We start from the raw sequence: 15,777 nt of genomic DNA, 5'->3' as shown, positions 1-15,777 counted from the left end.
TGAGCTAAAATACATAAAGTGTCTAATTCAGCGTCTCACACGTAGTAGGTGCCTAAAAAGTGTAGTTTATACTGTAATCTCTAGGCCTCCTTCGAGCCTTGCAAAGTTGACGTGGAGACGTACACAGGCTCTTACTGTGAACATGACTAATTTATTGCATGTTTCAAAACTTCTAAAATAATAGCACTGGGTTTTCAAAGAATCTCATCAAAATAAAAACACCTGCCCCATTTCCTACATCATGAGCTACTCTTAGGGATTGTGAACAACTGGGTTTAAAGAACAGATGAAGAACAGTGTCCTGTGCCAATAAGCACTGTATAGGGCTTATGCAGATGTAGTCTACATGCACTTGAGGACTCAGGAAGGTATTCTAAAACGATTACAATTTAAACCAAGAGAGTATACTTCTTTTTGAGAACACTTTTCCTCTTTTTTTTTTGAGGAAGATTAGCTCTGAGCTAACATCTGCTGCCAATCTTCCTCTTTTTGCTGAGGAAGACTGGCCCTGAGCTAACATCTGTGCCCACCTTCCTCTACTTTATACATAGGACGCCTGCCACAGCATGGCTTGCTTGGGATCTGAACTGGCAAACCCCGGGCCCCCGAAGTGGAATATGCGCACTTAACCGCTGTGCCACTAGGCCGGTCCCCTTTTTGGGAACACTTGAAAAATATATATGCACTTGCATTTTAAAAGAACATTATTATTATTTAATAATTATATTAAATTAATCAGAACACCTGAATTACAACTTTAGCTCTTGCAATCCCTTGCTGGGAGACTTTAGGCCATTCATTAACTCTTCTAGATCTTAGCTTCCCCACTGTTAAAAAACATTTGAAAAGCTAATGGCCATTTTCTGGATGTTAATAATAAATAAAATGTTAATAAATAGTTTTAGACCAAATATGTGGCCTCTGCAAGGCTTCTGTCTAAGCTGGAATGTAAGTTTTTAAAAAACCAGTGTTCCAGGGCCAGCCCCGTGGCCGAGTGGTTAAGTTCATGCGCTCTGCTTCGGTGGCCTGGGGTTTCACTGGTTCAGATCCCAGGCGAGGACATGGCACCGCTCAACAGGCCATGCTGAGGCAGCATCCCACATAGCACAACCAGAGGCACTCACAGCTAGAATATACCACTATGTACTGGGGGGCTTTGGGGAGAAGAAGAAGAAAAAAAAGAAGATTGGCAACAGTTGTTAGCTCAGGTGCCTATCTTTAAAAAAACAAGCAAACAAACCAAAAACCAGTGTTCCAGGAGATTGGGATCCTGACCTCTGCCCTAATAAGGAAAACATCTGAGTTGTCTACCATGTGCCTAACAAACATCATTTTATCCTCACGATCCTGTCATATAAATAGTACGACCAGTCTTTCACAGAGGAGGACACAGGGACAGCGAGCGGTTAAGGAACATGCCCAGAGTGACACAGCAGTAGCAGCAGTGCCAAGATCTGAACCTGGGCTGTCTGGCTCCACCCCCGCCGCTGTACTCTACATCGTGATCTTTGATTTCAGCACCCCTGGGACTGGAACCCTTTCTCTGCCATATAGCTCTCCAACCTTCCACAAGTTTCTTCACCTCCTTCTCCAAGCCTCTGCTACCTCATTTGTAAAATGGAAATAATAATAGCACCCTCTTCCTAAGGTTATTTGTGACGATTAAATTAATTACTGGATGAAAGCATCTAGAAAAGTGCCTGGCACAGAGTAAGCGAGGAATGCATGTTAGTATCATACAAGATATAAATCATCGCTAGGCTCCACTACCTCCTACCAGGCTGTTCACACTGAATCCGGGATATCTATTCCCCAGAAGAAAAGAAAGAGCCAGCCTCATTGTTGCTGGGCAAGCAATGGACTACACAGTGACAAAGGAGAGACGACGTGGTAAATCCTTCGCTCTTTGCTAGGCAGCAGGCTCCTCGTCTACTCTGAGACTAACAACCTTGTCTTCAGGCCAGGTTTTCCAGCTGAGCCAATTAAATTTCTAATTACATTCTCACTGATCATTTTGCTGGGATGACCCAACTCCAGTGACTCACCACGAAGCTGCCTAGCCTCAGGGGATATGGGCTCATCAGAGAGGTTAAATGCCCATTAAAATGGAATCATTTTTCTTTCAATTTTTCCTTATGAAGTTCTTTGATTCATAAGGAGAACTGTTAAATCCCAAAGATTCTGGATGCTGATTCTACGCCACAAAGCTGGGCAAATCTGACTCAGACCACATCATAACAGCAACTCTGGTGAATTTGGGAGTGATTGCTGGGATCAGGGTCTGTATCACCTCAGGGTCACCCTAGTTTTCCATGAGGTTGCCGGACCCAATCTACCAGCAACTCATGGCTGAACCAAAATCTGCCCACTTTTAGATTCTTTCAGCTACTGCTGAAACCGAATTGGTCCCACAGAGCTACGCTGAGTCACTGCCAAGCACAAAGGCCATGCCCTTTAGGTGGATTAATATTTATCGTGTCACGCTATTAAACACATGCTAGCAAAGAGAAGAAACAGAAACTGCCAAGAAAGATAACAGACAAATAGAGCAGTTTTAAAAAAAACTCAACTCATTTAACAGAACTTCCTCTCTCCCCTTCTTTATACTTACTAACTTGTCTTTACTGTCTGCCCATGATGAATAATAGCATGATGTGTGCATCTGTGTGCATAAAAACTACAGTCCTGCAGCTACATCACTGGGTGATACATTTGGGGAAAAAAACAAGCCCTCCTATGAACCAGCCCCGCTATGTGTTATTCTATTTTCTCTTGTTAACAATTCTGTGAAAGACTCTAATTTGCCTGTTTATTCGTCTGTCTCTTCTACGGGTACCGCTCTGTACTGCTAGCATCTGGCTCAGCACCAGAAACAGATCTCTCTAATCTCTTACTTTCTGAGAGTTTGGTCAAAGGGATAGTCATGGATATGAAGAGCCATCACTGGAAGAGAGCAAGCTTCCTTTGTCCCTGGGTCAGAGACTGTCACCTGCCGGGAAAGGGAATCATGTGCCTCTTGGTACTAGAATTCAAACCCACGTGTCCTAAAGACCCCAGCTGGTTCCTACCACCCAGACTGAAGCAAAACAAGTTTCCTTTCAGATTGAAATTGCTAAGAAGACCAGTGTCTAGCAGATTCTCATTTGCTCTAGACGTTGAACGTCTGCTTGCCTCTGCCTCTCTCTCTCCCTCCCTCCTTCCCCATCTCCCCCAACTCTCCCTCTCGCTCTTTCTTTCCCCCTTTTTTCCAACTACCTTTAGAGTTACAATTGCAGGGTAAACAGCGGTCCCTTTCTCTCTGTCGGTAAAATCCTGCCTTGCACCTCTCGCAGTGGATGCCATCAGTGTTGTCATTGCAGTTGAGGCAGCGGAATCCATTTCCTGTCTGTTTGTGAAGTTCCTGGTCAAAGATGCATTGCCTGGACTTCCCGTTGCAATCACAGACTGGGGATCAGGAAAAAAAGACATCATTAGCAAAAAACAACTCAGGGACAATTCTCCCAGGTGTTTTATTATTATTAATATAAATTATGCATGGGCTACCACACATTAATTTAAACTGCTCGATGGCATAAGGTAAGGGAGTGAAATGCACCCCTGAGGACTGTGAGATTTTTTGCTCTACCTAAAGGAAGCAGCCGTTACGCAGTGCTGGTGGGGTGTTTTCTGGGAGAAGATGAGTTTACGGTTGCCAGACTGTCCAACTCCTCAAGAGAAACCAAAAACCTTACGTGTTTTTATGTGAAAATTCTTGATTTAAATATTTGCAAGGAATTTATTTCTAAAACCCTGTGCAACCCCACAGAAGAAGTCTACGGGCTAGAGAAGACCAAGGACTGCCAATTTGTGCACTCTAGAACAACTTTCTAACAGCTGATGGTGTCATCTGTTCAAGATACATAGCATTCGTCCCCTCAATGATGGTCAAGGCTGAGGAGCTAATATGACTGTCTGGACAGCTATCTCCTCTCCCCTCACTATACCTTGAGTGTCCCTCCAAAGCCAGGCGTCAAAGAGAACCACAGTCCCATGAGGAATGACCTTTCTCAAGTGTCTAGGAAAGTTCACCCTAGTGAACAAGTGGATGTTCCAAAGAGACTCATGGAGTGATGCAGTGACTAACATCTCCAGTTGGACCTAAACGGCCAATGAGGTAACAGGTGGAAATACTTAGCATAGCACCTGGCACACAGCAGACATTCAAAAAAATGTTTCTGTCATGGTGTAGAAGAGAAAGATGATGAGTCTTGAGGTTAAAAGAATTGTATCAGATACCAGTTCTGCTATATCCTTGGGCAAATCACTCAACTCTCTGAGTCTTGTTTCATCTTCTGTAAATGTAGACAGCATTCTGTGCCTCCCCGGATTGTGGGATGGATTCCACTGAGGAAAGAATATCAGCTCCTTTGCCTATGCTATTTCACCCGTCACTCACATGAGACAGGCATTGCCTCTGAAGAGAAAAACACAGCTCAGAAAAGTTAAGTCACTTGACCCAGTGGAAAGCTGGGATTTGAACCTCTGTCTGATGCCAAAACCCGCTTTCTTTCCACCAGACATACCGTCTCCATTGGCCACACAGCCCCAGTGAGAGCGTGTTTCTAGAAGTGCCTAGGGCCATGACTTACCCAGAGTAGGATAAAAAAGTCAACAAATGTGCCAACGCCTACTGAACAGCTGCCCTGTGCAGGCCGTGTCAGGCTCTGAAGGCACAGAGGTGGCAAAGGTGACGAAGTAAATCTGATGGGCTTCCTAGGTGACTTCCTCATGACAGCTCCTCAAACTCACTCTCTTACTCCTTTGGGGGCCATGTGATCTAGGGAGGGTCAACTAACATCAATCCAGCCCATTCCACTTTCTGGACTTGACATCATCAGCTCAGTTAATTCTCACGATAACATTTTAACATGGTTTTATCATCTCCATTTAACAGATGAAGAAATGAACACTTAGAGGGGGTAAATATCTTGCTTAAAGTCACACAGCTAAATGGCAAAGATACAATTTGCTCCCAGGTCTGTCCAACCACAAAGCCCTCACCGTTCCATTTTAACCCTGCTTCTCGGGAATCTGGTTTACTACTGCATGGGGGCATTCTTTCTATCAATCCCTCACAGAGTTATTCGGCCCCTTCTCGAATCCTTCCTAATCTAGGATGATGTCCTGTCCCTCCATAGACAGCATTGGTTGTTACAAATTATGTTTAATGGAGTTTAAAATCTGCCTCCCTCCCTGTAATTTTTACCACATGTTCTTGTTCTTCCCTGGAAAACAACACACACACACACACACACACTCACACAGTCACACCTACTCTCTTCTTCATTTACTTATTTATCAGACATTTGTTTCAAATATTATTTTACAACGCACTGCATCAGCCAAGACTTTGAGTATCTGAAGACAAGCTATAGCATCTCCCTCCTTAGTCTTCTCTTCTTCAGGTTAAACTGGAGACTTGTCATCTCCAGGTCTTTCAACCATTTCCCATGGCATGACTTCTAGATTCTTCTTGACTACCCTTCTAGAAACAAACTCTAATTTTCAATATCTTTCTTAAAATGACTGGAATTTATTACAGTACTTCAAGTGTGGTTTGAACAGCTCAGCTTACAACGGGACTAAATGCTATAATTCCATGGATGCAGCCTAACATTTCATTAAACTTACAGCATATTAAGCTTGCATTTGATTCAAACTCCCAGAGCTTTTTCAGAGAACTGGTGCCAAGCCAAATCTTTCCCAACCAATGCTTGTGTGACTGACTTTTTGGATCTTGAACAGATGTGCCACACAGCTGTGAAATTTCTACCGAGTCCATCGTCAGGCACGTACCAGAGCTAAACTCTCCAGCCAACGAGCCTGGCGAGGTTGGTCAGCTGGATCACACAGTAAGCCAATGCCTCCTCTGCCCTGGATGCCTTCTGGGAGCAATCTCAAAATAATTACAAACTTTTCATTGTGCCTTTCTTATTCAGAATAGAATTTTTGCTGGTAAGAGTTAACTTCATAAGGACAGCACGTGATAAATTTCTTTAGAGCAATATTTTAAAAATAGATAACCTTGTTAGAATCTCTCTTTTACCACCTCCCTCTCTTTCTATCCTTCCTTCTTGAAAGCTTTACCCTGAAAGAACTATGTTCTTTTAAATTCCCAGCCTTCCATACAGATGCACTACAGTTCCAGCAAGGGGGGTCTTCAGCCAGCGTGTCCACCCTGGAACTTGCCCAATGGGTTACGCTACCCTCCTCTCTCTTAGTTGAGTTTCCCTTAAAGCCCAGGGTTATGCTGGCTGGAGTGAGGGGACATATGTGCCTCGTGTCCGGGGAGTGTATTGACCTCCCGTGTCCGTATTACTTGGGAACTCCATGAAGTCACTCTCTCATCTTGCCTGCAGGACTCTGAAGTCACCAATCTGCACTGCACTCAGCTCAATATTGAGTTTTGCAAACAGTCGCACCCAGAGAGTTTGCTCCTTTGGCACGGAATGATACTTTTTGTCACCGATGCATTTGAAACACGGTCTTTCTCAAATCATCTCCCAAATTTAGCCTAACTTCTCTAAAAGCAATTATTCCTCATTCTCACTATGGGGGAAAAAAAATCTTTATATTTCAAATTCTAGAATATTCCTGCAACTGAGCTTAATCAAATGGGCCTCACCCAGCCTGTGCCTGGTCTTTTTTATTCTGTGACCAACTTCCGCACAACCCCTGTCATGGGCATATTGGTTGCTGAAGGGCAGTGCCAGGCTAGGAATAAAGCAACAGGGAGCAGTGGGGACTCTGCCAAAAGGGCTAAAGGGTGAAGCAGTGCTTCATGCCCAGGCGATTGCAGTCACATGGGCATGATGCCTACCGTAGTCAGCATTTCCACTTAGGTCTTAAAGAAGACAGAAACCTGGCTTTGGGTATGAAATCTACTGATTTTTAAATGTGGGCAAGAAATATTTTAAATTTCTTTTAAAAATAAAGCTGTATCCAAGGGCAAATCTCTGAACTTGACTCTGCTCTTCTAACAGCCAGAGAACACATCTCATGCTTTAGAAAAAAGGAACAGTGAAAGCCCTAGCATATGGCAGAGTGCCAGGTCCATAATCATACCTAATGTTTTTAATGAAAAACCAAATGCACATTCTCTTGAACTTCAGGAAACCCCTAGATGTGATTAAAGGATTCCATGTGTCCCTACATGTCTGGACATGCCTTAAAAACACAGATACCAATATTTAGCAGTCACTCTCTTCTCTGCTCCTTGAGGGAAGGCTTCTCTTCACAGGAGCCTAGTCCAGAAAACAGCCTTTCTTGGTAACTTACAGTACAAGGATATATTTAGGTCAACAAACCTAAATACAAGCCTATAATACATTTTAAAATGAGGAAATTCTAAAAAAAATTTTATTATACTTTCCTTCCTTTATGTTTAGCCTTGTTCAGTTTTGTGTCTAGAATTTTTTTCATTTTTATTTTGTAATCTACTTGCCATTCTCCTGTAGGAGATAAGAATAGGCCACCCCAAAATGTGTCTCTTCGGTTTGATTATTTTTAAAGACAAAGACTCTGAAACTTTGACCTTCCCCTTAACTGCCCCAAAAGGATTGAAGACAGAAGGCCTGTCTCAGGACACGCCATCACCATAGATAACTCTGGGCTTGATAGACTGGGAGGATCTTTGCTAAGCCAGTTTTTAACAAGTTTCTCTCTCTCAAGTTACATTGTCTATAGATGGCCCAGCAAACACTTGCTTTTCCATCTCCATGTGAACTGCCTTCCTCCCCATTGAAGTCCCAAACCATTAACCCCAACATCCTCTTTGTCTTTAACTGAAGATGGTATTTAAGATGGCGGCTTCTGCCATTTTGGTGAGTTACTCACCTGGCTTTCTCCCCTGTATACATGTTATTAAACTTTGACTTTCCTTGTTGTTCTGTCTCATGTCAGTTTAATTCTTAGACCAGCCAGAAGGACCTAGAGGGTAGAGGAATAATTCTTCCACCCCTACACTCCCAAATTTTGGGCTAACTGCTAACTTTGTAAATGTCTCTAGTTTCCATCAGGGAGCCTTGACACAAAATGCAAGCAATGGACGTATAAAGATGGGGGTCGGGGCTGGCCCGGTGGCACAGCTGTTAAATGTGCACATTCCGCTTTGGCGGCCCAGGGTTCGCTGGTTCGGATCCTAGGTGTGGACATGGCACTGCCTGGAAAGCCATGCTATGGTAGGCATCCCACATATAAAGTAGAGGAAGATGGGCATGGATGTTAGCTCAGGGCCAGTCTTCCTCAGCAAACAGAGGAGAATTGGCAGCAGATGTTAGCTCAGGGCTAATCTTCCTCAAAAAAAAAGATGGGGGTCTTAGACATTTCCTGGGTCAACTGGGAACCACTGATCAACAGACCATTGATCTATTCATTCAGTCAATATGAACCGAGCATCTGCTATGTGCCAGGCCCTGTGTAGCCACCAGGGATACAGGAGTAAACAAAACTGATAGATGTCCCAGCCCTCGTGGAGTTTACAAGCAAGTTGGAGGGAAAGAAAATAAACAAGATGTCATATAGAGATAATATTTGGATAGTAATATTTGTCAAGGAGAAATTCATAAAGCAGTGAGGGAAATAGGAAGTTAGAGGGAAGGTTGAAAAGTGCCATATGCTGGTTTACTATTTTGTTTCTGTTTTGATACTGATCCGTTCATGATCTTTGAACATGATGTTTTTATGTATCTATTGAGCATGATGTTTTTCTTATAAATTATCATGAATTATTTACATAGCAAACGTCAAACTATTTGCCTGTCATTTTGTTGCACGTTTTCTTTTACTCCTCCTGATAAATCCCCATTCTCTCCAGGTACCTCACTGCCAGATTTTGTTTTACTGATTCTTACTCCTTTCCCCTGTCCTTCCTCTGTCTTCAGTCAATGGGATGTACCACATTTATTTCATTCATGTAATAAATATCACTTCACATCTGACAGGGAAGCTGCCCTGGAACTTCACAAGCCAGCAAGATTTCAAAACAGGGGGTTGCCAATGTTTCATTTTGTCAACTAAGACAGCAAATATATATATTTATTTGATATAGACTGGGCTTCGTCAGATATTCATCACACTGTCCATGTTTTCCTCATTTCACCATGGACTGGCATGAGTCTGGGGCCTGGCATTAAGATATCATTGCACCAGAAAATACAGAAACAAATCAGACTGGGACCCTCAACACACCTGAAGCCCTTATAGGATCTAGGAATCAAGACAGGCAGGTTCCTCCTCCCTCTTTCACTGACCTCTGTATCCTAGGTGCCAGGTCCCATCCACTACTCTTACTTGATTATTCATTTGTACTGTATGTACATCTTTCCAAACCAGGGGCATCTCTTCAAAGTTTCCTCCTCCTCTCTCTGTCCCCTCACTCCAACCCCCGAAATCCTAGTCTCTGTCAGCCAGGCTTCTCTCCAGAGCTAAAGGAATGAGATTCATCAAGTCGACCTCAAGCCCTGAGTAAACACATCTGAAACGGAGTCCTTTCCCTCAGATTTTCACATATTTCTTTCAGTCTAGTAAAGCGTGGGTGGTAACTGTGTTTGACGACGCAGCATGCGCTTCTTTAGCACTTAAGTATTTATTATTATAATAACTATAATAGCAGACAGTCGATGACCCTTAAGGTGCTTCTTAGAAAAGCCAGCCCGGCAGCCAGACGCGGGCTGATCCGCCCACCACCACCCACGCGCCCTGAGCCGCAGCTCCAAGGAGCTGCAAACCTCTGCAAACAATGGAGCAAGGTGTGCGCAACCCTCGGGCTCGCTTCAAACACGCCCACCCTCACTCGAACACACAGCGCCAACAGGTCAGGACAGGAAGCACACGGCAGAGGCTGCTTCCAAGCTCGATCCTTAGGAGAATGAAAGGAAACCGAAAATATTTCCTAGGGTTGCACTCGGGGCAAGGCCTTGGAACAATCAGCATCAGTGGCTGCAGTTCATGGAGACCTCATTTTAAATTTCCCATAGGAAACGGTGCAGGCAATTACCAGAAATTTTAACAACTTGGCATTAATATGGTCGTTTGTGTATAAGCAGATCCTCTTTCTATTGTTATAAACTTCAAAACATGCTCAGCTTTCCACCAAGGTGATCTGATTTCCATCCTTGGAGGACGGAATCATCGTGTTCCTTAGTGCTTTAACAGTAACAGCAAAATTACAATTCCAAACTCCTTTCAAGGCCCTGCGGTCAGCCCTGCTGGCCTCTCCAACTTTACCTCATTCCTCTTTCTCTCTTGTTCACTGGGCTCCAGGACACAGACCCTTGCAGGAATCCTAGGAGGTGCCAAGCTCTTTCCCTCCTCAGGCCTTTAGGCTGCCTATTTCCTTTGCTTGGGGCACTACCTGCTCCCACTCTCCCTAAACCCACAGAGCAGCCAGAGTAATCTCCTTAAGGAGCATAAATCAGATCGTATCTGGTTCCTGCTGGTTCCTTCAAAGCGTCTCCTTCCTCTGCCCACGAGACTTCATCCTCACCTCTCTCCTGGCATTTTCACGTTCTATCCTGAATGATCACTACCTGTGTGCACATCTTACCTCCTCTATAGCATCTCACGTGGTATCCCCTCAGGACCTAATATAGGACTTGGGACTGTGGTTGTTGGATGGATGGATGAATGGATGGAAGGATAGATGGACAGAAGAGGAAGGAAGGAAAGGGGTGAGGGAGGGAGAGAGACAGGCAGTCTGACCCTCAGAAAAGCCAACCAAGAACCTGAACATACAGAAATCTCCCAGGAGTCCAGAGACCCAATATGAAATTTTCTCAATACAACACACAAAGTTTGCAGTGTCTACATATATGGTATTCTACCTAAAATGTTTCAACCTAAAAATTGCAGGGTGAGATGAGAACAGAAGGGCCTGTGAGAGGAACATGACACTTTCAGTTAGTAGGAGTGTCTGGAACTTTCTTTCAGGTTGCTGCTCACACGAGATGACCTATTTCTGCACCAAGACCTCCTGCCCATCTGTGGTCTGTGAGCCTGGAGCTGCAGTGACATTCTGCCTGCCATCTAGAAGGGCAGCAAGTGTAGGGCTGCGTGGGAGGAGGGGCAAAGGGAAGAGGCTGGCTCGAGACCATGAGATCAGTTTGCAGGGATCAGGCAGCCTCGACAGGTCGTGCACTTGGCTGGTGTGTGGGACTATCTCAGGAGCTGGGAATCTGAGCGTCATGTTTGAACCTGACTGTGGGTGCTGGCTGCTATTACGTAGAGCTCTGCTGCTCTTGCTGCTGTTTCAGCTGCTCAGTGTACTCATAGTGATTGAGTTAAACAACAGCAAGTTGATAAAGTAAGTTACCTGTAATCTCCTGGGGATGAGGCCACATTTAGACCATTCGAGACGGCACTCCATTCTCTTCCCGATTTAGAGGAAAGGAGTGTACCCTGTGTTTCCTTTCCAGCATTCTGTGCCCCTCACTCCCTTTCCGAGAAAACGAATCTTTTTGTCTCCTTCCTTTTTGAAACTCTCTTCCCTTGGATACCATGCTGCCATGCTGTCAGGCTCCACCTTGGCTTCTGACCTTTCGCACCGCCCCACTCAAGTCTTTGCTGGCCCCTCTCCTTACCCCAACTCTAAATGCTGGCGTTCCTTAAGCTCGGTCCTGAACCTCCTTGACTCCTCACTCTAGAACTCTCTCATCCAGGCCAGGGGTTTCAAAAGCCATCATAGGTGTTGACATCCCAACAGGGATACTTCCCTGGCCCCGATTTCATTCTCAACTTTAGACCCTCATGCCCAGCGGTCTACTTCACATCTCCAACTGGTTGCCTCAACAGCTCTTTACATAAAACACGTTTAAAACCAAACTCGTGATTGCCATCCCTTCAAGTCAGAAAGCTGGAAGCTATCCTTTTAGGTTCTCCATCTTTCTCACCTGCCCATCTTCTATTCAACACCAAATTTTATTGATAGAGCCCACTAAATAGCTCAAGTCTATGCAAGTCTCTCTCCACTACGGCCACTCTAGACCACACCCCAATCACCTCTTGCTTGCAATGGCTTCCTAACTGAATTCCCTGCAACTCCTCTTGCCTCCCTCCACTCAGCAGTCAGAAAACCTCTATAAAAAACAAATTTTACCAACACCTCTCTGCTTAAAACTCTCTGATCCCTTTCCTTTCCTTTTAGGATAAAGACCAGAATTCCTTCCCCATCTCCCACAAAGACTTCCATAGTATCTACTTTTCCAGCCTAATTTCACGTAACACTCCCCGCTGGGACATCTTCATCTCTCTCCCATTCATTTCACTTATACTTCATTTTAGGTCTTTACTTCCTCTGCTTCTAAACATTCTTGCTTTGTAAAGGAAAAGCATCATGGTGGGGAGAGGTGTGCTGAGACTAACGATCCCAACCACACTCCTCCCTTCTGTTTGTTCAAAGAAGTTACACTAAAAATTAAATCTTAATTTATCTTACTGGATACCATTCCCTTCCTCTGAGTCAAAGAACTGGTCTCATGTAAACTGACAACACTTTTGTGCTCAAAGAAGCAACCATCACCTTCATGAAGTCAGTTGTGATGAGGCCCTTAAATAGGAAGTCCAAATGTGAATAGCTGGACTAAAGATGGCGAATAAAATTAAAGTTGAAAATAGTACATTCACTTTTTAAAAACCTGGCAAATTCTTATTTTCAGAACAAAAGCAATTATTGAAAGTGTCCTTTAAATAGCAACCTATTCTAATGTATTTTTTAAATTATTTTTACAAATATTCAAATTGTGCATTACTTATGAAATCTAAAGCAAGATACAACTGTCATCTATCAGTTTGGTATCAAAGGCATTGGAAGCTATCATCCTATTTGCAAAAATCAAAGTCACCAAGTCTGAGATACTCAAGACGACAAGATGAATATTTTTATAATATTATCCTTACATGTCATGATGAAAATGCTCATAAATACTTTCGAGTTTTAAAACCTCCTACATGAGATTTTTCTTTCCAGGGTTTAATATGTTTCTCAGCTTGGATGGATATTTTAAAACAAAATCTAAACATTTCATCATTTAAACGGACTTGAATTTCATGGTTTAATGTGTGAGTGCCTGCTTCCAGTTTTATCCTTTTAAGGTATGTCACAATATGTTTTCTAATTAGAATAAGAAAACTGAAATGGCACTTCTCTCGCCAAGAGTCTTAACTGAATTCAGTTTTCTCTCATACTTTTCACAACCACATTTTAAACCAACGCACCAGAACCCCTGGTGCCGTATCCTGCCGATCCGTTTGTCTCCCAGGACGTGTAAACGCCCAAGCAGCGTAAAGAAGGCTGGAGTGTGACATGCTCCGAGGGGAGGAGCAACAGAGGCAGTGTTCTAATCACACGGGCAATTTTGGATGATAAAATACGGACAAATCTTTTCAACTTTAAATGGTCTAAAGTCAACAAGAGTCAATGAAACTCAAGTCTCTACATTTTTCCTTTGAATAATTATGGTCTACAGGAGTCATCTATTTTCCCTAAGAGTTCACAGCACATTATATTACAACCTAGACTTGGAAACGGCACAGGTGGACTGTGGGTAACTCAGCCTGGTGAGGACTGCGCCAGGAGACCACACCTGGAGATGTCTTCCCCTAACAGCCCCCCAGGACCCAGGCAGACTGTGGGGAGAGGGAAAGAAAGTCCCAGTGGACAGGGAGGTTGGGGACGCCAATTTCTGTCTCACTAGCAAAGGGGTTGAGGATAAATGAGGAAGCTGAGGGCTCAGTCTGAGTTCAAAGATGAAAGGGAAGAGAAGGTTAGGACACAAGAGCTAAAAGAGCGTCGTTCTCGGACACAAGGCACCTTTCAGGTTTCTGCTCCAAGACAGCTGGTGTCAGCTACAGGGTGGAGACTCAGTGAGTGATCGTGGTAAGGATTCTATATGAAAGTATTCATCGCCCTCAGGTAACCCCACACCCTTCTGACGACAGCAATTGCAACTTCTACATTTCTATGAGATCATCCATAAAGAAAAGCATTCCAATATAGAAGGCACATTTAACTGTTATTCAAAGAGCATAGTGTTCTTTGAGCACTTCCTACATGGCTCAGCAAAAGGTGTCATATGCCTCTTTAAGAAGCAACTGAAGTAAAGGACATTAGGGAGTCCAGGACAGCTAGAGGTGACATCTGAAGCAATGAGGACCCAAAGGGAAAAAATCCTGTATAAAGAATCTGAATAAAGAAAGATAAAAAGGAAATTCTGATTTGTACTGAAATGCTTTGGGGAGTACACATTAAATGTGGTTTTTCAATCATTTAAATTTATGTTTTGTTGGCTCCTTAAAAAAAAAGTTACCTAATAAATACTTCTCCCTCTTTAAACCTTTTATTGCTTTTCGGAACAATATATTTTTGTGTAAGGAGATTAGCCATAGAGGTTTTGCTATCACTATGCCCCTTCACAAAGATACAAGCATTTAGGTGTGTGCGTGCTTACAATGCACCATTGGAGTTCTCAGTTTTGACAAAAGAACAATGGTAATTCGTGCACATTTACAATGTGGGAAAAGTACGTATGGAGTGCATTTATAGCATCTTCCTTCAAGATTCCTTTCTGAAAAAAAATCCATTTGTAAAGGATAAATTAAAACCGTATTACTTGAAGTCAGAAGAATGAATTAAATGGCCTTTTAAGAGACCAACCATTTTTATACATCTATAAGAGAAGTAACAAATATTCCAAGAAGAGATTGGACCATGACAACTCCACCAGGGAGTGGGAACAATGTGTGTCCTGCCTCTTAATTGGACAAATGTGTTACTACTCCACTGCCACTTCCCACGCCAGGTCCATGTGGCCTCGCCTCTGTCCTCGAACTTCTCAGCATGTGAAGATCCCCTCCTATCATGTACAACCCCCCGGATAAGGCAGGAGCAGCAACTTCACGTTACTGTTGGACCCACTGCTATCGCAAAGTAGACTAGTCTGCTTGAGCTCAGAAATTATCTTTAAACATTAGGAACTTTCTTTTACTAAGAGCAAAATGGGTAGTGATTTGAAATCGCAGTAAATCTATGTAAAGCTTACATGGTCAATGTTCTGCCCGTGAAACTAACCTGATCCTGGAAGACTCCAAAACTTATACCAACAGTCTCCAGCAGGGAGAGGAAAATAACCTCTGGACACAACTCTGCAGATGTAGATTCAAAACGTCAACAGCCCTTGAAGAACAATGACTGGTAAAACAGAAAGGTTTATTGCTGTCCCTCAACTGTCCTGTTTTGTTTTTTTTTTAACCTGAGCGCCTTGGTCAATTCCAAGCTGTGTGATAATCTGACAGCAGAGTTGAACAAAGAGAAGAGGAAACACGGTAATTTGGAATCTGTTCTCTTGTCAATGCCCCAGAAACTAGAGTTTATGCTTGTTTGGTTTTTTTTTAAAGATTTTATTTTTTCTCCTTTTTCTCCCCAAAGCCCCCGGTACATAGTTGTATATTCTTCGTTGTGGGTCCTTCTAGTTGTGGCATGTGGGATGCTGCCTCAGCGTGGTTTCATGAGCAGTGCCATATCCGCACCTAGAATTCGAACCAAGGAAACACTGGGCCACCTGCAGCGGAGTGCGCGAACTTAACCACTCAGCCACGGGGCCAGCCCCTTGTGCTTGGTTTTAACCCGTTGTTCTCCGACATGTGTAAGGGAAAGGCCAGTATGTTGACTCACATAGACAAATAGAGACTTCTGAATAGACAGGACACAGGTGTCCCATTTAGAGACATAAGGTATGTTCTTAT

At 43.5% G+C, this 15,777-nt stretch overlaps 1 protein-coding gene across 6 annotated transcripts in view; it reads right to left on the bottom strand.

Moving 5' to 3' along the window:
* Positions 1-15,777, bottom strand: part of LAMC2 (laminin subunit gamma 2) — a 57,801-nt gene that overhangs the window by 31,012 nt on the left and 11,012 nt on the right. For all 6 annotated transcript variants that reach the window (XM_070266418.1, XM_070266415.1, XM_070266417.1 and 3 more), the window contains 1 exon segment: positions 3,256-3,444. In XM_070266418.1, the coding sequence (XP_070122519.1) occupies positions 3,256-3,444 (189 nt within the window).

The sequence above is a fragment of the Equus caballus genome, chromosome 5 (genome assembly GCF_041296265.1).
Source record: "Equus caballus isolate H_3958 breed thoroughbred chromosome 5, TB-T2T, whole genome shotgun sequence".
In the NCBI taxonomy this organism is placed as follows: domain Eukaryota; kingdom Metazoa; phylum Chordata; class Mammalia; order Perissodactyla; family Equidae; genus Equus; species Equus caballus.
The sequence above is the reverse complement of the archived record's forward strand: the minus strand, read 5'-3'. Positions and strand labels throughout refer to the sequence as shown.